This window comes from Schistocerca gregaria, chromosome 2, assembly GCF_023897955.1.
Source record: "Schistocerca gregaria isolate iqSchGreg1 chromosome 2, iqSchGreg1.2, whole genome shotgun sequence".
NCBI classification, from domain to species: domain Eukaryota; kingdom Metazoa; phylum Arthropoda; class Insecta; order Orthoptera; family Acrididae; genus Schistocerca; species Schistocerca gregaria.
Genome location: NC_064921.1, coordinates 770,985,601 through 771,008,547, shown reverse-complemented (window position 1 = coordinate 771,008,547; position 22,947 = coordinate 770,985,601). Strand labels below are relative to the sequence as shown.

At 41.5% G+C, this 22,947-nt stretch overlaps 1 protein-coding gene across 3 annotated transcripts in view; it reads right to left on the bottom strand.

Annotated features, from left to right (window-relative positions):
• The window catches only part of LOC126335001 (exostosin-3-like), a 269,093-nt gene that overhangs the window by 103,527 nt on the left and 142,619 nt on the right, over positions 1–22,947 (bottom strand). For all 3 annotated transcript variants that reach the window (XR_007564797.1, XM_049997825.1, XM_049997827.1), the window contains exons 4-6: positions 14,587–14,703; positions 14,206–14,299; positions 2,999–3,129 (exon numbers count right to left, since the gene is read on the bottom strand). Coding sequence is in view for 2 of the 3 variants with exons in the window: in XM_049997825.1 (XP_049853782.1) it covers positions 2,999–3,129; positions 14,206–14,299; positions 14,587–14,703 (342 nt within the window). In the remaining variant the exon portion in view is untranslated. The remainder of the gene's footprint in view (positions 1–2,998; positions 3,130–14,205; positions 14,300–14,586; positions 14,704–22,947) is intronic.

The window sequence follows — 22,947 nt, the reverse complement described above, 5'->3', positions numbered from 1 at the left end:
TCCGCTGCCCCCATTCATAAATACGGCTACTGAGGCAGTACGAACACACACTTTGCAGCGAGATATCTCTCTGTCTGCTTCAGTCAAATGCGTACGCTGTGACTCGGATGTCGTCACAGCTGGACAGCTACCAAACAAGTTTTCGATAAAAATAGGAAGTGAACTCATGAGGACTGTTCAGCGTCCTGGATCACTTTCTTTTCACGGAAGTAACTGCCTGTGTGCCGCCCACAATGCTGACAAAACCACGTGACGAGTAGCAATATGTTTTCCACTTTTAAGGCGAGCAGTTAACTTTGGCGATTACAAGTCAGAGCGATCGACCATTTTACCTGGAACTTCCTGCAGAGATCGCCTTTTAACTGCTAATAGTGCTGTTTCTGATAGGGACGTTATGATTATCATTGTGTTTCAGGAGCATGTCAACTTTTGTTGAATATACCAGTTAATAAACCTTAAAACTTTTATTTATAGTTGTTGTTCCTGATCCTGTTCAGGAAATAGCGAGAAAGAACATTTTGTTTAAGTGAGAACAAGAGTAATGTCGCATTGCAGACTGGAAATTGTGGTCAGTATGTTCTCCATGGCTGGGTGACTCCAAAAATGGGGGTTAAAATACACACTGACACGGAGTCGTTCGTTTTGGGATAGTTAAAAAAGTCGAATAGAGGTATAAAATACAGCTGTCGCTTCGTGGAGCACATAAAGTACACTGAAGTCACATGCACAAGTTAAAAGGTGGCCACAGTATAAAAACACTCCAAAGCAAAGATACTTAAAAAAAACATTGTAGCAGACGCAGCATACACGATGAAGAATAACGACTGCTAGGATGGACCTGCCGAGGGAGAGGAGGCCTGAGAGGAGGGTAAAAGAGGGGAGAGGAAGGTGCAGTGGGGGAGGGGATGGAGGAGTTGGGAAGAAAAGAAAGGGGGATCGGGGGGGGGGGGAGGTCACACTAAGGGGCAGGAGACAGGCGAGGTGGGAGATGGAGAGGGAGGCAAGTCAGGAGGAAGTGCAGAGACACAGAAGGGGAGCATAGGATACGGAGGGGATGGAGCAGGGAGGAAAAACACTTATGGGAAGGGAAAGGCGGGGAGAGGGAGCCCCAAGGAGTAGAAGGTAGGAAGGTCAGGTTAGAGCTTATAGGAGGGGTAGATACCAGGGAAAGCTCATCTGGGAGGGGTAGGTGCTGGTAGTTGTGTTGGGAAAGAAGGTGGAGGGTATGGAGATGGAGAGAGGGCGGGACACAACGGTAAAGGAGCGGCAACAAGCTGGGGGTAGAGGGTTTCATCGCCTGGTTTATATAACCTCAGCAGATTCCAATCATGCTCGTTACTACTGTTATTTCCTGTTGTTTTAACTATAAGAAGAGCTGTATGAACATCAATTATTTAGTTTCAATTGCTTTTACATCTTCTTCTTGGGTATCAGTACATCCAGAGTTCATGCAAATTATTTAGCCAGCAGGTATGGCCACCTAGCAGTATACGCCTTAAGCAACATGCGAAGACCTAGTGGCGGTGAGTCCGCTTTTCGCTACAGTGCTGGCAACATATCTCTATAGTATGTAGATTCCGAATGTTCTTTTTCGTGAATGTTACAATGGGATGAAAAGAAAGGGGCGTCGGGGGGTACACCAAGGGGCAGGAGATGGGTGAGGTGTGAGACGGAGGGGAAGGCAAGTCAGGAGTGAGTGCAGAGCCACAGAAAGGGTGCATAGGATATTCACATGTACCATGGATAAACACATATGACAGCCATGTGGAAAATGAGGCCCCATTGATCGCGAAATGGAAACCACAGTCAAAATCAAATATGTTTTACTTGCAACAGTTAGCCACAGCTTTCAGCTACTTCTCCATATAGTCGCCGCTCCAACTGAGACATATGTTGTGGCATTGTACCAACGTTCCAGAACCCTCATCACAGAAGGTAGCTGTCTCTTCTTTCTCCGAATTCTTTATTCTGATCTGCGGCTTGTTGTCTGTACCAAAATGTTGTCTTCATAGCCGGCGATTCCGTAAGCAGAAACGAAAATCAGAGGAAGCCAAGTCCGGGCTGTACAGTGGATGATGAAAGACTTCACATCGTAAACATTGGAAGAGCGTCTTCACTGCCCATGTAGTAAGTGGGGGTGAAATGTCATGAAGAAGGAAATGAGTGACAGTTACGTTCTATGGGCTGCACGAAATCAGGCGAAAGCTTTCACAGGCACACATACTTGACGGGAGATGTTATTTTCTAGGCAACTTTACGTGCCCACTGGGCTCTCAGAACTGAAAACGGCGACGTGACGCGTACGACTAACATATTAGAGACACTATACTACACATATATGCAAAGCTTTATCAGATTTTCACTGTGGTTTCCATTTCACGACATATAGGACCTTACTTCCCGAACAGACCTTGTGTATGATGATCTCTGTTACGAAATGATGTAAATACTGATTGTATGAGTCACTAAGTTGTAACAGCATAACGCCTTTGAGATGCCAATACTTTTATATTTATTCATTTCAATGGAAGTTTCTTATGCAAATATTGTTTTGAGTGCCTCTTCTCTATATTAATGAGTCCCTCCAAATATAGAAGATTTCATGTCCAGTCTTGACTTCATGGATTTTCAATCCCTAGGATAAATTGCACATTGTACGACAGTACTAAACCACTTTGCAATTTCCAATGGTTTTGTATTCCACATATAAGTATATTGTTTCATGTAATCATTAGTTGTAGTTTTACCTAGTGAGAGATGCAGAGGGATTATAGTTTACTATTATGATTCAATGAGATTAATATGTTTTGATGTCACATGAACTGATACCAAATATTTATACACACACTATTTCTGAATGTATGTATTTATTCAGGAAATAATTACCCCAGTTGTACAAGTGATCTTTATAGGTAATGGTAAATTCCAAAAAATTGTGGCAAAAGCAGTTTAATACATATGAGTCACACACACACAAAAACAATTCTTATGTTCTTACCTGTTCCTTTTCATAAGTCAGCATCAAAACAGTAAACTGTTCTCTTGGTACATTTCCACCTAAGTTTGCAGAGAATTCTTTTCCTACACCTCCTACTCCATTGCCAATAGGACGGAAGTCAGCGCCAGATCCTGTTAAAAAATGTACATTCATTTCTTCAGCTTTCCAGTTATTTGTGGTTATTATCAGTAGTATTATTATACCAACTGGGGTGCAAAAAGGAGCGAAGACATAAACTTTCACATGATGGACCTACTGCCACGTAAGCTAGCTCGATAGAAGTTCAACCACACACAGAAAGAACAGCTACAGTAAGACAGCTGAAAGAAATACGCAGTGAGACCAACGGAGATGACGTTTTCTTCCAAAGACAAAAATTAGATTGAAGTCACCATTATTTCTGATGTCTCCCGGGTCATTAAAAAAGGAGGGATATGTTTCTTAGTAGTCTGTATGATTACCAAGGACGGTGCATATTTCAGGACCTCGGTTTTACGTCAGAGACATGGCTGAAGCAGAGTATCCCTTCCATGTCTTTAAACTTGCATCGTTTCATTTCTCTGAGACACGACAGATGTAACAGACGAGGAGGCGGTGTGGAAGCATATGTACGAGCAAATTCGTCCCCCAAGAGTGTGCCTACGTGCAGAAACTAGGATATAAAGCTCCATTGCATGATAATCGAGATTATCTCATATGTTTAATACATAATTCACCTGGAATAGGACAGCTTTTTTGCATTGAATCTGTACTCTCAAGCCTTTAATCTTTGTATGAACACGTAAATGTAACTGAAGATGTCAAAATAAATTCTCTAAACAACAGTCCTTCTGTGCCAAAAATGCATGGGTATAGTTTCCTGCTCAAACCTTACACTGATTTCACTTGGGCCTATGCACAATAAAGCAGACACTGATATATGTGTTGACACATGCGCAATCAAATCTCCAAACAGAGTAACTTACACTGATCAGATTCCTGCACCTGGATTCTGCGCTTATGATTAAACATTCATGGCTTACTCGTTTCAATTCCTAAATAGTAAATTCCAAGTGGCAACTTTTAGACTTCTTAGTGAATAAATATGTCTGAGCTTAGGGTTGACGTCTATGATATTTTTTTGGCATACAACGGTAGGAAATAACTTCGACATTAATATTGAAGTAGCTAACATCACTACGTTCTTCAGTAACTTGTTCGATAAACAGAGTAAGCAGAAAACCAGCACCATGGCTCACAGACGACATCAAACACGTTATGAGTGTCACAGAGGCAGCGCACTACACACTTAAAAGACACCAGACCTCTGACAATCATCTCATTTACAAGTAATTACGCAACCGAGTTAGTTAATCTGTGAGGAATTCAAAGCTCATATATGCTCACACGCTAACTGAGAACTCTCATAGACCTGCTATCCTGCGGAAAAATCAACTAAGTCTAGGAATAAGCAAGCTCAAATCGGCAGCTGAAACTCTGATTCTTATTGAGGGTTCAGATGCGTATTTCGTCTTATGTCACAGCGAGACATAACAAAATTTCTTCCATATCACGAGAAATAATTACTAAATGACGGCGTCTAGTATGCTAAAGCGAATTTTATTCGTACCAACATCTGTGAACTGCAGCGATACATGAACCTTGTAACTAGTATTGAGATAAAATTGTGCTGAGATAACTCTGTTAGAATACCATAAAACGATATTTATGAATGTTAAAACTCTCTTGTCATCTTGTTCTCTCGTTATCTTGTCCTTTTGGTCTCTTTCCATTAGGTCTTGGATGGGACTGTGTCTTCGTCGCTGAGTTTGATTTACGTGTGTAAACTCTATATGCATTAAAGCATAAAAAATAAATTACGTATTACGACTATGTTACTTGAAGCTTATCCTTCATTTAAGATAAAAAGAAAAAAAATTGATGGAAGTAAGGAAGATTGGGTTTAACGTCCCGTGGACTTGGAGACTGTTAGAGACATTTGCCTGGAGTGATCTAGGGAAATCACGAAAAACCTAAATCTGGAAACCCGGACGTTGGTTTGAACCCTCATCCTCCCGAATGCGAGTCGACTGCGTTAATCGCTGCGGTACCGAGCTCGATAAGAAAAAATAAAATTCATTCATCAAGAGTGAAGAAATTAAATACGGAAGCCTTTATTTCAAAAGCCATGTTTTGTATTATTAATATTTATATGTTACATTCACTAAAATATTCCCTCATTTTTTAATTTTTTAAGTCCAATAATATTTCTGAGTGCAGTTATTACGAAAGGAAACTTTATTTCATTTCGCGGTAAGTAAAATGAACTGTTTAATAACGGACTGTGGGCGGTTGGTATCTTGCAGTTTCAGAAGTAAATGAAAGTTAACAGCAGCCTATTATTATCATTCCTGGCTTTTACTAAAGTAAATGAAATTAAACAGAAGAGTATCAGGCACCAGTTTTCTTATAAAGCTACCACCAAAGATAAGGTTTCTATAATAACTTGCTCCAGAATATCAGATACAGAATACAAATCAAATTTCATGTTATTACAGGTGGTAAAGTTATATCGCCAAGCCGATATCTCTACTTTACCAACACCGACGGGCGCAAATCCCCGATTCCCTTGAAGTATCAGTGGGTGATACAAACAGAAGATTTTTTATGCAGCTAGCAAGCGTTTACGTGGTCATGGAGTCAATTCCGCGAATTCATTCAACTGCTGCTGGGCACGATTTTATAACAATGGAAATGATCAGGTTTCTTCTTGGTCTCCTACCGTTCAAACTGACAGATATTTTTAACCACATACTACCCTTCAGAATCTTCCCAACAGCCAGGAGGCAGGAACTCATGAAACCATTAACCAAGAAGGAATCTGCCAAGCAGCCTTCCGACTACAGGCCCATTTTCATTCTTATCCTAGTTTTCTAATACGTCGCTTCATTCACTGCAGAAAATAAAGAAAAGAAGCCCTTCAAGCTTAAAAAGGAGCTCGTTGAAATACTGATACTCCGAGAACTTGATTATGGTGATACCATTCTCCAAGGACTTCCGTGCGAAAGCTCACACAGCCTGGAACTTTTGATAAAAACTTGGGTATGATACGTTTACGACGTATGCTTTTTTTCTGCCATATCACATGTCTTCAAACAACTATCATGACTACATAGCAATAAGCGCTGGATTATCACACTCTATGTTCGCTCTGTCGTCTCTTCAGTCACTACACTCCCTCTTATTTGTCTTCAATTCTTACATTACTATCGGAGCAGCACAACCTAGAAAACCTTTCCCAACACACTAAAATTCTCTCTGTGCCATCGCATAACACTGCCTTGTTCCCTAAATCATTTTCTGTATCAGGCACCTGTAATGTATCGCGGATAGGCTTACCCTACAATGCCTCGAGTACACTACTGTACCTTCCGTATACCGCAGAAGAAAACAAGGCGTCTTATGAATGAAGAAGGCGCACTATCTAGTGGCCAAACCACATAACCGCCATTTTTGTTTATCGCCAAGTAACGACACGTGCAAGAACGACTTATGTAATACCAGATGACACTGTAACAGAATTTTGCAAAATGTAACGAATGGGAATTTATTAAAATTTTATCACATGTATTTATGCACTTACAAAGTTGCTACGTTTAATGTAATGATGTGGATAATCTGAAAATGTGTTTGAAATGTTTGTGAACCAAGACAGGGATGTTTTGGATCGTAACGTGATTATGTATTTGTGCTATGTATTTATTTGGGCTAATGTTGGTAGAACAGACAAGAAGAACGGCTGTAAATTATTTCGTTGACGTGATCTTTGGCGCTAAGCTTTCGCCAAGTAGAAAGCACGAAGAATGGACATGAAGTCTTTTCGAAATAGAAATGTTCCCAGACGATGACGGGAAAGTCACATTTCTGGAACATCCGAGACTGTTTATGTGGGTTTATCTCAAACGTGAAGTCTGACTCTCACTCTACATCATTTATAATTATGTTTTGGTGAAAGCATAATGCATCATATTACATGCTGCACGTTGTGCCCAGTTAACCTGCAAAACAGCCACAAAGTGGCACTGAACGCAGGCTATATGTTTGTGTGGCATGGCCATTAGCGACGGTGGTCGCTATCAAATCGAGTGCCGGAGGCCGTGTTTCAAGAAAGTAGCCAAGCCAGCTAGGAGCCGTAAGTATAACACACCACACGGGAGACGTTAGCGCACTGTCTTTCTGGTTGACATTAGAGGGACTTAACCACAATTTGTTACCACAGTTTTGTAGTAGACGTGATAAGACTCTTTGTGGTTACAGTTAAATTAAATTTGTACAAATGTGTGGTAGAAAAATGTATACTATTGTCAGTGATGACCTTTATCAGGTGTAGAACATTGTCGACGTATTTAGGGCTAATTAATGCAACCACACATTTCTCTGTGTCTTACCAATGCTGCTGGTGAAAGCTTCAATAATAAAAAAATAATAAAAAACTATATAGAACAACGATCATGATGGTAGATAAAAGAAGATACGGAATTAGTGAACTGTCTTTGTTGGTAAGTGACTGGTTCAGTGCATGGAATTTCAGCGGAAATCCAGTTAATTCAGACATGAAGAACATTTCGTGATGTATAGTGCTGCATCACTGTTATTTTAGAATCATTCATTACAGTCGAGTAATTCAATAAACAGAGACTGTTAATGGAAATGATATTACGGCAGGCAGTGCGATATACACTGGATTTACTGGACTTTACACTTGTTGATTTCGAGTCTGCGGCAGTTTGTTGCAGTCGCATTGCTAGAACCTGCATGCCTAATTTCATCTTGGTCTCAGAGAGTAGTCCAGTGGTCGCAGTGTGTGGGTCATTTCCCTGCAAAATGAGATCCTCGTTAAACGAAATCCCACTAGTGCCACTTTTTCCTGCTGTCATAGCTTCAACTCAAGTCCAACGCCGATTGGATAAGGATTGTGGAGGCAGGTTTTCGGGTGACACTGGAAGTCTGTAGTTCGGACTTCCATGTTGGCAGCAGACGACACTTGTCACTATTTACAGAACTATTGTGGCGGGTGGAAAAAAAAGACTGAAATATTTAATCACCTGCGGATTGAAAAATGAAAGTATAACTAGTTATTCCCTTTTATTACGTGCTCTTGTTACTATGAGTGGAGTAATTGCGCTTTGGGGAAAAACGACTACCAATTTCGTCACTGAACGTATTTCAGCACTGTAGGAAGCGACAGGTTTTGTAAGGATGGTTCACAAACATGCGTATTATTGCAAAACTCGTATGATCTTCAAATATTTTTCAAGATTTGCTGCACGCTGCTGGCGATCAGTTCTGTGTCTTTGTCAGTGACTTTTCCCAGTTCGTTTAATCCGACAGCAGTGTGTGGTACATGAATTGACCACTCGTCCCACCAGGCTAGTGCGAATGACTTAGGGAATATGCTGTCATATTTCTATAAATCGGCTGAAGGACACTAATTGAGGTAATTATTAAATTAGCATATTTTCGAATTTAACAGTAGCATAAAAGGTGATGTACCCATTTCGATAGTGCGCTCAGATCGGTACTGAGAGTCTCGGTAGCTGTGTTCAGGTTTATTGGTTTTGCACTTACATACAACGGGAAGTCATCAGCGTACATGTGTATTTGCAACAGGACAAAAGTCATGACACGTCATTGACATACAATGAAAAGAGTATAGAACCTAATATCGAACTCTGGGGGACGCCTGATACTACCTGCCCCCCTCCCAATTGTGACATCATGATGCCATACACGAAGCACCGCTGGCAAAACGTCATATATGAGCGAAAGCATTGTACTGCACTTTGCAAGAAATTGAGGCTGCTAAGTTTGTCAAGTAAAGTGTCGAAGTTAACAGTCCTCGCTGTAATGTAAGGAGCACATGAAAGTCACCTTTTATGCATTCATGGAAAACTTCACGTCATCTCTTGTCGTGTTTAAGGGTGATATTGTGCTATGATGTTTACGGAAACCTGATTCGTTTTCGTGTAGTAGGTTGTTTGTAGTTAGGTGGTTTGTTAGCTAGTCGTGGACTATATATTCTAAGGCCTTGGACAGGGCAGAAAGGCAGCAAATAGATCGGTAAACAGAGGGTGCTTTGGCGACGTTCTTTTGCGATAGTTGCTAACTAGTTCCTGTTCGCAGGCCTCAAGAAAAACACTTGTGGTTAAGGCGTAGTTGAAGATATCTATTATATCTATTATAATGGCCAGCAGTGGGCCAATAATAAGCATTATCATTTGGTCTGTGTTTCCATCGTGTTCAGTAGATGCTGATCCGATATGCATTGTTGATTTTTCGACAGTGTTGCAACTATCATGGTTTAGATTGAAATATTCGTTGCTACAGTCGTTTACCCTATGAAATGTCTGTATCGTTTGCAATTAAATTATGTTTGTAGGTAAAATAAAGTATCAGTTCAGTGCTTTAGCTGGAGCAACGGAATCAACTACAGCTTTTAGTTTGCCTACACCAAGGCGATGCAGCTTTTTCCATACGACAGCTGGTCTATTTCTGTTGTTGGTTGATGTATGGGAACAACTGAGTTTAGCACCCCTCACAGCCTGACTGACTCTGTTCCTCTTCGGATTCTCAGCAATATAATTTTCGAGCATGTATGCCCAATGTACAGCGTCTCTAAGATTCATGAGGTGTTTTAGTTCTTCAGTCAGCCACAGCGCAGGTTTCCTTCGTACTTTTCCAGTATTTAGGGGAGTATATGTATTACATAGCTGAGTAAGTTTTCTATAAAATCAATGAATTATTTCGTTTATGTCCGAGAAAGGAGTAGAAGAATGCCCTCAAACTATTTTTGGCGCCGCAGTTGATAGTTCACACACATTAATGTGTTTGAAGTCTCGGTATGTAGACAGTTGTAGTTTCTTTCTGGATCATTCTAGCGAGTACATCATGAAAATTATGTTATGGGCACACACGTCAGGTTCAGATATTTGAGGGGCACGAATGACTCTATTTGGGGATTTCGTTGCAAATATGCAGGGGATAAGCAAAATAATGTGAACAGTGGTAGTAATGGGATGGTTGTGTTTGAGGGTCAACAACGCAGGTAAGGCACGTGTCGCGCTGGATTGCGTATGTTCAGTACGGACTAGGTGTCAGTGCAGGTTGTTTACGAGTAGTGCGCACTTCGTATTTGCTTTGGCATAGAAATAGGTATATAATTGTCGATATTATCCCTGTCTCCCTTTTTATAAAGTGGCTTCACTACCGAGTACTTTAACTGGTCAGGAAACCGACCACTCCTAAAGGCAAAGTTACAGATATGGCTAAGTACTGGGCTAACATACATGGAACAATACTTCAGTATTCTGCTAGATACCCCGTCATATCCATGAGAGTTCTTGGTCTTTAGTGATTTAATTATTAACTCAATCTCCCTATTGTCAGTATCATGGAGGAGCATTTCAGGTAACAGTCTCGGAACACTTTTTTCTACGAGCGCTATATGATTCTCTGTTGGGACTAGGTTTCTATTTAGTTCACCTGCTATATTCAGAAAGTGATTATTAAATACTGCACATATATGCGACTTATCGGTAACACGGACATTCCCACTATGCACTGATTCTATATCCTCGACCTGTCTCTGCAGACCAGCCACTTCCTTTACGACTGACCATATGGTTTTACTTTTATCCTGAGACTTAGCTATTCTATCTGCATACCACATACTTTTTGCCTTCCTAATAACTTTCTTAAGCACCTTACAATACTGTTTGTAATGGGCTGCTGCACTTAGATTGTGACTGTTTCTAACGTTTTGATATAATTGCCACTTTGTTCTACAATATATTCTTATCCCTCTAGTCAGCCAACCAGGCTGCCTGTTTGTGCTAGTACCCTGTTTTGAACGTTCTAACGGAAAGCAAGTTTCAAAGAGCATGAGAAAAATCTTGAGAAAAGCATTATATTTATCGTCTACTGTATGAGCACTATAAACATCTTCCCACTCTTGTTCCTTGATGAGGTCTACAAATGTCTCTACAGCAACTGAATCTGATTTCCTAAACAGCTGATGACTATATTTAACACGTGATGCAGCACAAAATCTTTTAGAGTTAAAATTTGTGCATCATGATCTGAAAGGCCATTCACCTTTTTGCTAACAGAATGCCCTTCTAGTAATGAGGAATGAACAAAAATATTGTCTATGATTGTTCTACTGTTCCCTTGTACTCTCGTTGGAAAGAATACGGTTTGCCTAAGATTATATGAATTAAAGAGTTCTATCAGCATCCTTTTCCTTGCACAATCACTTATGCAATTAATATTGAAGTCACCACATATAACAAACTTTTTGTATTTCCTGTAAAGTGAACCAAGAACCTCCTCTAGTTTTAGCAAAAATGTTGTGAAATCGGAGTCTGGGGATCTATTAATAACAACAGTAAGAAGTTTAGCTCCACTAAATTTAACCACACCTGCACAACATTCAAACACCTTTTGAACACCTGGAGGTCATAGAATCATTGCTTGTCAGTATTCCAAGAAGAATCATGGCTGTAGTACGGTCAAATGGGGGTCCAACCCCATATTAATAAACCATTCCCAAGTAAGTACAGGTGTTTCCTACTCCCTGTGGGTCTGATAGTGAGATTACAGTTCATGTGATGGGTAGAGCAAGCTGAGGTAGCCACATATTTGAAGAAGAAAACATCCGCTTCAGTTTTACACTGGAAGGACTATTGTACAAAAATGGTTCAAATGGCTCTGAGCACTATGGGACTCAACTGCTGTGGTCATCAGTCCCCTAGAACTTAGAACTACTTAAACCTAACTAACCTAAGGACATCACACACATCCATGGCCGAGGCAGGATTCGAACCTGCGACCGTAGCAGTCGCACGGCTCCGGACTGCGCGCCTAGAACCGCGAGACCACCGCGGCCGCCGACTATTGTACAGAAATGTATGTTAGTGTTACCAGCTGTTATTATACGCTCATATTTCTGTTGGAGACACGAAACAGCAGTGTCAAAGCAGGAAAATCCGCCTACCGTAGGAGGTACGTCAAGTACTTTCTATTAAGGAATTGGATCTGTATGGAAATATATTCCACCTATTTACCTTCATTACTGTAGGTGAACATTGTAGGTGATCAGGTGCACCCCATCATTTGTGACTTAAATGAGACCATATGCAGACCCCTACTCCTTCTCCTTGTCCATTACATCTGTTGTGTCTAAGAAAGAAGTGGCCATTCAGATTTACTGAAATTGTTGACCACTTGGTCTGAGCCAGGTCCCTGACCGCAGAATTTCATTGATGTCTATGTCTTCAAATATATGACGGAGCTCGTCGAGAAGCTGGCAGAGACCTGGCATTTGTGAGTGCAACATGGAGCTTGGTTTGTTCAGAAGCACAACGTCCGAGGACGGCGCTGCCGGACACCTGCTGCTCTGAGTCACCGCTGGCGCCAGAAAAAGGCGCAAGGAAACGCGCCAGTGTGGTGGTAGTGGAGGGGGGGGGAGGGGTGGTATCTTGTTCCATGGAGTGAAAGCTGCAGGTATTTCCACAGGGGAGGCAGGTTTGTGGCCAAGACCAGTGGGGCTGCAGCGACCGTTTAGCAGCCGAGTTGTGGCAGGAAAAGAAACTCGGTAAACAGCTGAAATAATCTACGCGCAACAGTACCGAAAGAAAGCGAAATAACATCAGAGTGTACTATTAATGGCACTAATGATGAGTGACAACAGTTTGATGATAAGCTGCTAAAAGAAAATAATGAAGGGAGACTAAATTTATATGCCGGCCGGTGTGGCCGAGCGATTCTAGGCGCTTCAGTCTGGAACCGCGAGACCTCTACGGTCGTAGGTTCGAATCCTGCCTCGGGCATGGATGTGTGTGATGTCCCTAGATTAGTTAGGTTTAACTAGTTTTAAGTTCTAGGGGAATGATGACCTCAGATGTTAAGTCTCACATTGCACAGAGCCACATGAATCATTTTTTGAACCAACTAAATTCATACAATTATTGACAAAGTTAATAAGAAACCGAAATTAATAATGAAACAAAAAAATTAATGTTTTAGATACGTCATGGTTAACTGTACCGTGCAATAACTGTGAACGTACAAACTAGTGACAGCAAGGGTTGACTGTTGTCATCTCCTAAAGCACAGAGTTTTGAGTTCATTTGCATGGTTATCTGATCTCGTTCCATTTTTCGGTCTTCACCATAATCCTGCCATCATTTGTTCATACGTTGCGTAGCCCAAATCTTGAAATTTCGTTGTTCAAAATGTTTAACCTCTCTGAGGTGAGACCCTCCTCTCATATTGTCAGACGAGAATTCGCGATATTCTTCTTGCCGCTGAACATTTCGTATCTTTTCTTGTGCGTCACCAGCTTCACTATCATTGGTCTTGTAGAACCTGGCACCCTGGGTCCCATTCATGACTTCCTTCAATGTCGTTCAGTGTCACCTACAGCTATAGGCCTTGCATCTCGCTGTCTAGGTTCATCACTAATTCGCCTGTCTTCCGAACAGTCTAAGATTATTGAGTCTGCGATAGTGTTGAAGTTCGTCAGACTTCGCGAACAGTTTCTGTTCGAGCAATCGTTCCCTGCCCTCAGCGTCTTTCAATGATTTGTTCCGAGCACTTATTATTTCTGACGTAGTTAAAGAAATCGGAGTTAGTGCCCACTAGTTCGCCTTTACAAAAGTATCAAATACCAGTGAATTCCTAAGGGACCTTAACTGGAAGTATCAGCGTGATCTGATGGTGAAGTATGATTGTGTATACGTAATATCAGAATTCGACATTATGGGAATAGAAATAAACATCCCTATATTGCACGGCTTATAAAATGCAATCTACCACTGCAGCCTATGTTATCATATTACATACTGCAGAAACTAAAGGGAAGCCATATGTTACAGTTCACGTATCACCTGTAACTCAATTATACATTGCAGGATTTCATTGTATAGAAAAAGACACCTAAAGTTTCTTGGGAATACATGTTATGTGGTGAATATTTGGTGAACAAAAAAAATTTCCTTCAGAGTGAAGCAAATGATACTCAGCATCAACGACAAACCAAACAAAATGACATAATTTTGTCTTACAAGAACAGCGAAGAAGCTCATTACCATATTTTTATTCAGTTATAATTTTCACCTTACCGAAGAATTTACCAAATTTTTATTCAGTTATAATTTTCACCTTACCGAAGAATTTAGCATCAGACGGAAGGACAGTGTCAAAAGGTAACTGTGGATAGAGCCGGAACGGGTCTCCCCAGTCATTCCACATTTCGTGTCCCTGCCAAAAAGATAAAAATAGCAAGAACTGTAGCACAGTTCAGTGGCGTTAGCCACTGACTGATCTATTGGATTGCATATGCTGTAGCCAACACAACTTAAAGTAAAAAATTCATTTATGCCAAGTCGACCTGAAGATGATATTCTGTGGCTCTTGCAACTTCAATGCAAAGTCACTTTTTTTAAGTTTAGCATCTATTAATTGCAAGGCCAATAATTGCTTATCAGTATAATAATTATGAATTAACTGATAAAAGAAGCATGATCAACAACGTGAATGGAACGTACCTGAGTAAGAAGTACAGTGAAATTTCGTTTAAACTTTGGCGATGAGTACGGAGGTTCAATGGGCCCCAGGTACTCTCCAAAATCAGTCTCTGCATCGTCGACTTTGGCCTTCAGCGGCTGCAAAGGATTTCAAGTGGAAGCACTATCATACAATGAAACTTCGTTTTAAAATTCATGTAGTACTTAGTTCAGAAAATTATTCATGGCTTTCTTAAATAATGTTCAGTCCAGATTACGTAAACAGAAACATCAAAATCTGATTGCTTGCTGGATTTATCTCTACATGTGTAAACCGCAGTGAATATTAGAAATTAAAAATAGCAGAACTTCGAAGTATATCTGAATAAATAGTCTCAAAATAATGGTGGTAGTGACAAATGAGCGATATTACAGTGCCTTTGTTGATCCGAATTACGATGCAGTGTGTCCCACTTGTACGGGATTATACATAATTGGTGTACGAGTGTAGGTTCTAGACGCATAGTTGGCGACCTTTGGAGGTCTGGATGTGACCGCGGGTCGTAAACGAACAGCCAAATGCTGAGGCGCTCGCGGTAAGTGGGAAACCCGGGTTCGAGTCCGATCCACCACGGAACTTAATCGTCGTAATTCCATTCTACGCTGATTTTTGTCCATATTAGCAACTGCGAATACATTTAATGTGTAGTTGCAAAGGTGTTTATACTGATTAAACCCCTACCTGTAATTATGCCTGGTATTTGGCTTTTGGGGAGGCAAATAGAAGTTAGAGTTCAAATATCCTGGGTGAGGAACAAAAATAGAGGCACACACACACACACACACACACACACACAGAGAGAGAGAGAGAGAGAGAGAGAGAGAGAGAGAGAGAGAGAGAGAGAGAAAGCGACAGAGAGAGAGGGGGGGGGGGGGGGGAGAGGAGAAGAGTGATGAAGACTCAGCTAAATACACCTTTAGGAAGAGAAATGAATCACTCCAGTAATGTTGTTGTACCTGTGCTTGTGGATCCTTACTGAATGAAAAGCCAAAATGTTAATGCCATCTGCTTAATAGCTTCTTTGTCCGTCTTTGGAATGAAAGACGTCACTGATTCTGCGTATCAGGGATATGACAATTTGTTCATATTGTTATGGCGTTGCGTGGCATTAGCTGTCTACGAGGTGATGGCGACCCAGATGGACCTCATAGAACTTACAGCGGGCGAATTTGGTTGCCGAGACATTAACGTCAGTTCACTGTAATCCTCCTCGGTACTGGCTCCAAAATTAGGAAAATTATGCTACTGAAAGATGATGTCACCATAAAGGAAGACATCAACCATAATGGGATGCCGGTGGAAATCCGAAACACTTGTGCGTGCACCAACATTGTGCTCTTTCGGCATAGATTCCACAGACCACAATGCAACCTGCTTTATAGAGCAGACAAGTCTCCGAACACAACGTTCTGCGAAGAGTCGTGGATGCCTACTATTTAGCACATTTTTTTCTGGCAGCAATCTTCTGACTGGTTTGATGCGGCCCACCACGAATTCCTCTCCTGTGCTAATCTCTTCATATCTAAGTAGCAGTAGCAACCTGCGTCCTGAATTATTTGTTGGATGTATTCCAATCTCTGTCCTCCTCTACAGGTTTTTCTCTGTACACCTCCCTTTCGTTCCATGGAAGTCATTCTCTCATTTCTTAACAAATGTCCTATCATCCTAGTGTTAGTTTCACTGTCCTTCTACCTCCTTCGGTAGATGCTAATGACGGTAGCAGGTGAACATCCTATCACTTTCGCCGTTTTCGAGATACTCGTTCACAAGCTTTGCATAATAATAATCTACAGTTCGTCAAAGCCGCTTATCTCAATGTATTACTACATGTGCAGCTCTGCAGCTGATAGCTTCGCTAGTGTGATTGCCCGTCCGTGTCTGTTCCGCTCACATGCTTTTGTAACTGCATCTAGTGCCTGCAGCGCCACTAAGCAGCACGCAGCGTCACGGTGGACAGTGATCATAGTGTTTTGGCTTGTTATTGTATGTACTTTAAACCATGTCAGCTCACATTGCTATGTGCACTGTACAGGAAGTTATCCTACACACACAGAAAAATAAAATAAAGAAGCACGTCTGGAACAAACATAAGCAAAACACAATGGCTAACAAGTTCAATAAATTGGTAGTTTGTGACTCAATGAGTCTATGGAGAATCCATTGGTCAAACTGCTCATAATGAGTAATTAACGTTTGTTGAGAATGTATAGGAAAAGAAATCCACTACTGTACGAATATGGTAATGATGAAAAATTACTTGAGGCAATATCTATCGTAAAATATCTAGGAGTTAGTATCTATAACGATCTTAAATGGAAAGGGCCAATCACGTAAAGCAGACAGTAGGAAAAGCAGCTGCCAGACAGAAATTTATAGGTAGTCTCTTAAGGAAATGTAATTCATCCATGAAGGAAGTGGTTCATAAAGCCATTGTTCTACCGATGCCTGAGTGCTGTTCATCAATATGGGATGTTTACCTGGTAAAAGTGACAGAAAAGATAGAGAACATCCAACAAAAGGCAGCGCTTTTCGTCATGGAACTGTTTAATCAGCATGAGGACGTTGCATAAATGCTCAAGAAACTCCACTGGCAAAAGCTCCAAGAGAGGTGTCCAGCATCACAGAGACATTTATTGTAGTAGGGAGAAGGGGGTATGAGCCCACTTTTGATATCAATTTGATATGCAAGTTAACTAAACTGACTTATTAATTACCTCCAAACCACCCCACCCCACTGACCATGGCTACACCAACCCCAGATAACTTTGTGTGTTCTTCTCTGCCTGCAAATGGGTCCAGAAACCATCTCCCCTTCCCACTGTTCCCCTCCCCTCTCCCCCAACTGTCCTATTGGCAGGAATTCCGAATTTTGGCAGGAATATCGAGTTTTGCCCCCCCCATGAACCATGGACCTTGCCATTGGTGGGGAGGCTTGCGTGCCTCAGCGATACAGATGGCCGTACCGTAGGTGCAACCACAACGGAGGGGTATCTGTTGAGAGGCCAGACAAACGTGTGGTTCCTGAAGAGGGGCAGCAGCCTTTTCAGTAGTTGCAGGGGCAACAGTCTGGATGATTGACTGATCTGGCCTTGCAACATTAACCAAAACGGCCTTGCTGTGCTGGTACTGCGAACGGCTGAAAGCAAGGGGAAACTACAGCCGTAATTTTTCCCGAGGACATGCAGCTTTACTGTATGATTAAATGATGATGGCATCCTCTTGGGTAAAATATTCCGGAGGTAAAATAGTCCCCCATTCGGATCTCCGGGCGGGGACTACTCAGGAGGATGTCGTTATCAGGAGAAAGAAAACTGGCGTTCTACGGATCGGAGCGTGGAATGTCAGATCCCTTAATCGGGCAGGTAGGTTAGAAAATTTAAAAAGGGAAATGGATAGGTTAAAGTTAGATATAGTGGGAATTAGTGAAGTTCGGTGGCAGGAGGAACAAGACTTCTGGTCAGGTGACTACAGGGTTATAAACACAAAATCAAATAGGGGTAATGCAGGAGTAGGTTTAATAATGAATAGGAAAATAGGAATGCGGGTAAGCTACTACAAACAGCATAGTGAACGCATTATTGTGACCAAGATAGATACGAAGCCCACACCTACTACAGTAGTACAAGTTTATATGCCAACTAGCTCTGCAGATGATGAAGAAATTGAAGAAATGTATGATGAGATAAAAGAAATTATTCAGATAGTGAAGGGAGACGAAAATTTAATAGTAATGGGTGACTGGAATTCGAGTGTAGGAAAAGGGAGAGAAGGAAACATAGTAGGTGAATATGGATTAGGGCTAAGAAATGAGAGAGGAAGCCGCCTAGTAGAATTTTGCACAGAGCACAACTTAATCATAGCTAACACTTGGTTTAAGAATCATGAAAGAAGGTTGTATACGTGGAAGAACCCTGGAGATACTAAAAGGTATCAGATAGATTACATAATGGTAAGACAGAGATTTAGGAACCAGGTTTTAAGTTGTAAGACATTTCCAGGGGCAGATGTGGACTCTGACCACAATCTATTGGTTATGACCTGTAGATTAAAACTGAAGAAACTGCAAAAATGTGGGAAATTAAGGAGATGGGACCTGGATAAACTGAAAGAACCAGAGGTTGTACAGAGTTTCAGGGAGAGCATAAGGGAAGAATTGACAGGAATAGGGGAAAGAAATACAGTAGAAGAAGAATGGGTAGCTCTGAGGGATGTAGTAGTGAAGGCAGCAGAGGATAAAGTAGGTACAAAGACGAGGGCTGCTAGAAATCCTTGGGTAACAGAAGAAATATTGAATTTAATTGATGAAAGGAGAAAATATAAAAATGCAGTAAATGAAGCAGGCAAAAAGGAATACAAACGTCTCAAAAATGAGATCGACAGGAAGTGCAAAATGGCTAAACAGGGATGGCTAGAGGACAAATGTAAGGATGTAGAAGCTTATCTCACTAGGGGTAAGATAGATATTGCCTACAGGAAAATTAAAGAGACCTTTGGAGAGAAGAGAACCAAGTGTATGAATATCAAGAGCTCAGATGGCAGCCCAGTTCTAAGCAAAGAAGGGAAGGCAGAAAGGTGGAAGGAGTATATAGAAGGTTTATACAAGGGCGATGTACTTGAGGACAATATTATGGAAATGGAAGAAGATGTAGATGAAGACGAAATGGGAGATACGATACTGCGTGAAGAGTTTGACAGAGCACTGAAAGACCTGAGTCGAAACAAGGCCCCCGGAGTAGACAACATTCCATTAGAACTACTGACGGCCTTGGGAGAGCCAGTCATGACAAAACTCTACCAGCTGGTGAGCAAGATGTATGAGACAGGCGAAATACCCTCAGACTTCAAGAAGAATATAATAATTCCAATCCCAAAGAAAGCAGGTGCTGACAGATGTGAAAATTACCGAACTATCAGTTTAATAAGCCACGGCTGCAAAATACTAACGCGAATTCTTTACAGACGAATGGAAAAACTGGTAGATGCAGACCTCGGGGAGGATCAGTTTGGATTCCGTCGAAATGTTGGAACACGTGAGGCAATACTGACCTTACGACTTATCTTAGAAGAAAGATTAAGAAAAGGCAAACCTACGTTTCTAGCATTTGTAGACTTAGAGAAAGCTTTTGACAATGTTGACTGGAATACTCTTTTTCAAATTCTAAAGGTGGCAGGGGTAAAATACAGGGAGCGAAAGGCTATTTATAATTTGTACAGAAACCAGATGGCAGTCATAAGAGTCGAGGGGCATGAAAGGGAAGCAGTGGTTGGGAAAGGAGTGAGACAGGGTTGTAGCCTCTCCCCGATGTTATTCAATCTGTATATTGAGCAAGCAGTAAAGGAAACAAAAGAAAAATTTGGAGTAGGTATTAAAATTCATGGAGACGAAATAAAAACTTTGAGGTTCGCCGATGACATTGTAATTCTGTCAGAGACGGCAAAGGACTTGGAAGAGCAGTTGAACGGAATGGACAGTGTCTTGAAAGGAGGATATAAGATGAACATTAACAAAAGCAAAACGAGGATAATGGAATGTAGTCAAATTAAATCGGGTGATGCTGAGGGAATTAGATTAGGAAATGAGACACTTAAAGTAGTAAAGGAGTTTTGCTATTTAGGAAGTAAAATAACTGATGATGGTCGAAGTAGAGAGGATATAAAATGTAGACTGGCAATGGCAAGGAAAGCGTTTCAGAAGAAGAGAAATTTGTTAACATCGAATATAGATTTATGTATCAGGAAGTCGTTTCTGAAAGTCTTTGTTTGGAGTGTAGCCATGTATGGAAGTGAAACATGGACAAGAAGAGAATAGAAGCATTCGAAATGTGGTGCTACAGAAGAATACTGAAGATAAGGTGGATAGATCACGTAACTAATGAGGAGGTATTGAATAGGATTGGGGAGAAGAGAAGTTTGTGGCACAACTTGACTAGAAGAAGGGATCGGTTGGTAGGACATGTTTTGAGGCATCAAGGGATCACAAATTTAGCATTGGAGGGCAGCGTGGACGGTAAAAATCGTAGAGGGAGACCGAGAGATGAGTACACTAAGCAGATTCAGAAGGATGTAGGTTGCAGTAGGTACTGGGAGATGAAGCAGCTTGCACAGGATAGAGTAGCATGGAGAGCTGCATCAAACCAGTCTCAGGACTGAAGACAACAACAACAACATCGAGTTTTGGTGGCAATTGCGAATTCTGGTAGGAATTTATTTTTCCTGGGGCTGTGCTGATGTCCCACCACACCCCCACCTTGGAATTAAAGATGGCAATTCCCTCTCTGGGAATCGTGCCCTGGTCCTACTGGAACGAAAGCCCAAGTGTACCCCCTGACACAATTATACCACCAGAGATGCATGGAGCTGGTGGGAAATTAAAAACTGAAGTGCCTTTTCTGCGACTCAAACCCTGGCCCTTCTGGACAGTGAGACCAAGTGCACCCCGTAACATATACAAGCTGCCCAGATGCAGGAGAGGAAGGTCAGGTTAGCGTACTTTATTAATTTTGTTTGGGAAAATGAAGTGAAGATCAGTCCTAATTACATAATTAACCATAAATGTCGGCTCTAATTACACAACTATATGCATAACACTACACAAGGACCACCTAACATCGCGATACAGCTCAAAAATTCATGATGTCATACAACTGGAGTTATCCTGCCAGGAAAAAGTTTCACAATACGACTCGAAACTAGTGAAAGACCCACTCAGACTTTACCATTCACCTACAAGCTGGTGGGAAAAAGGCTGCGGTGTATGGTACTATTTATATTCTTTCTGGAGATAAATTTGTTCAACTGACAAGATGCTGGTGTTGTGCAGAGTGTGTTAGCTGTAAGCATATATCTGAGAAGAGTATCTGTCGTTGTTTGAGATCAGAGTTCGCTACAGATGCCTGCTCGACAATGACCCTGCTGCCCAGGTAATAACTAATGGAAAAAAGCATAACTGTTCTTCGAAACTGTCATGATAAAATCAGCACTTGCATCGACTGGGTCATAATGCAATACACGTACTAGGGAAAATCGTCATCCTGAAAGACTGCAGAGGGGGCAGTAGTTGAACGTGCTTTCTGCTCGATGGGCGCCCATGAAACAGCCAGATTGGAAGCACTCTAACCCACCTTCCATACCTCATCCCTCCCTTCCTCCTACCATCCATCTCCCCCACGATAGGTAGGGATACATGCCCGTTCTGTCTTACCACTGGCGAGGAGATCCTTCTGGTGATATTGATATACTACCTCCACTTCGCGGAAATCAGTCACAAATAGACAAAAGTTACGAAGAAGAGAATCTGTTAAACATATTTCTAGGAAAGACTGCAGCCCTTCTGGAATTACAACGAAATTCTGGAGAACGCTCCACATCACTTTTTCAAACTTCAAGCTGATGCCACTATGCCGTGCTTAGCAGCCCGCAGCCCTTTTGGCGCGGCATAAGCTGGCCGTGGTCGCTGACCATGCTGAGCTGATAGTCTGTGAACACAAAAACATGTGTAGTCAACTAAGCATTAGGAGATAAAAGGACGGCTGCCCCAAGTGCAACTCCTTGGTCTACAGTATAGTGACACAGCCCCCACATGCCACCTCCACCGGCTGGAACACGGATGCGTGCAGCGACCACCCACAGTAGACATACCCCCCCCAGCAGCTTGCCTTTCTGCTATGGAGAACAATTGTGTTTAACGTCAATGCAGCTCTTGCTTGCAAACTCTTAAACATAATTCTCTGAAAGACTGGACTCCTTCACAACAGCGAAATTCCAGAGAACTCTTCAGATAGCTTTTTCAAAATTGGGCTGCCTTGAAAACAGGAAGCCTTTTGCTTAAAGCGACCATAGAACACAGACCAGCCTCACACATTCTTATTTAACATCAATGGGTCTCCTACAATGAAGCATCTATTATAAAAGGAAAAAAAACAATTGTGACAATAATAAATATCCATTTTATACGAAAATAGGGCAAGTCATTTTCTTTTAGTTTTAAGAGCAAAATCGGTATACTTCCTATGTTCAACTGCAGGATACAATTCGCATATCATTAATCTGCGCCATCCAGCGAAGTGCACCGCCACCGATTACAGATGATCAGAAGAGAAAAGCCCGCCCTACGTAAAATCGGGAAGAAAACGCTATTTTGATGCGAAAAATACCGATCACCGCAATATGTCCATATGTCCCCGTTGTACCCGAACTATCATCAGACTAAAGAAAAAGCGTGAATTTAAATTACGAAGGGAAAACATCTATCTTGAGCAATTTCTTTCAGCTCTGTGGACAAAGTTACACCATCACGTTCAAATCAATGTCTGTAAACGAACTGTCATGAACGTGTGTATTAC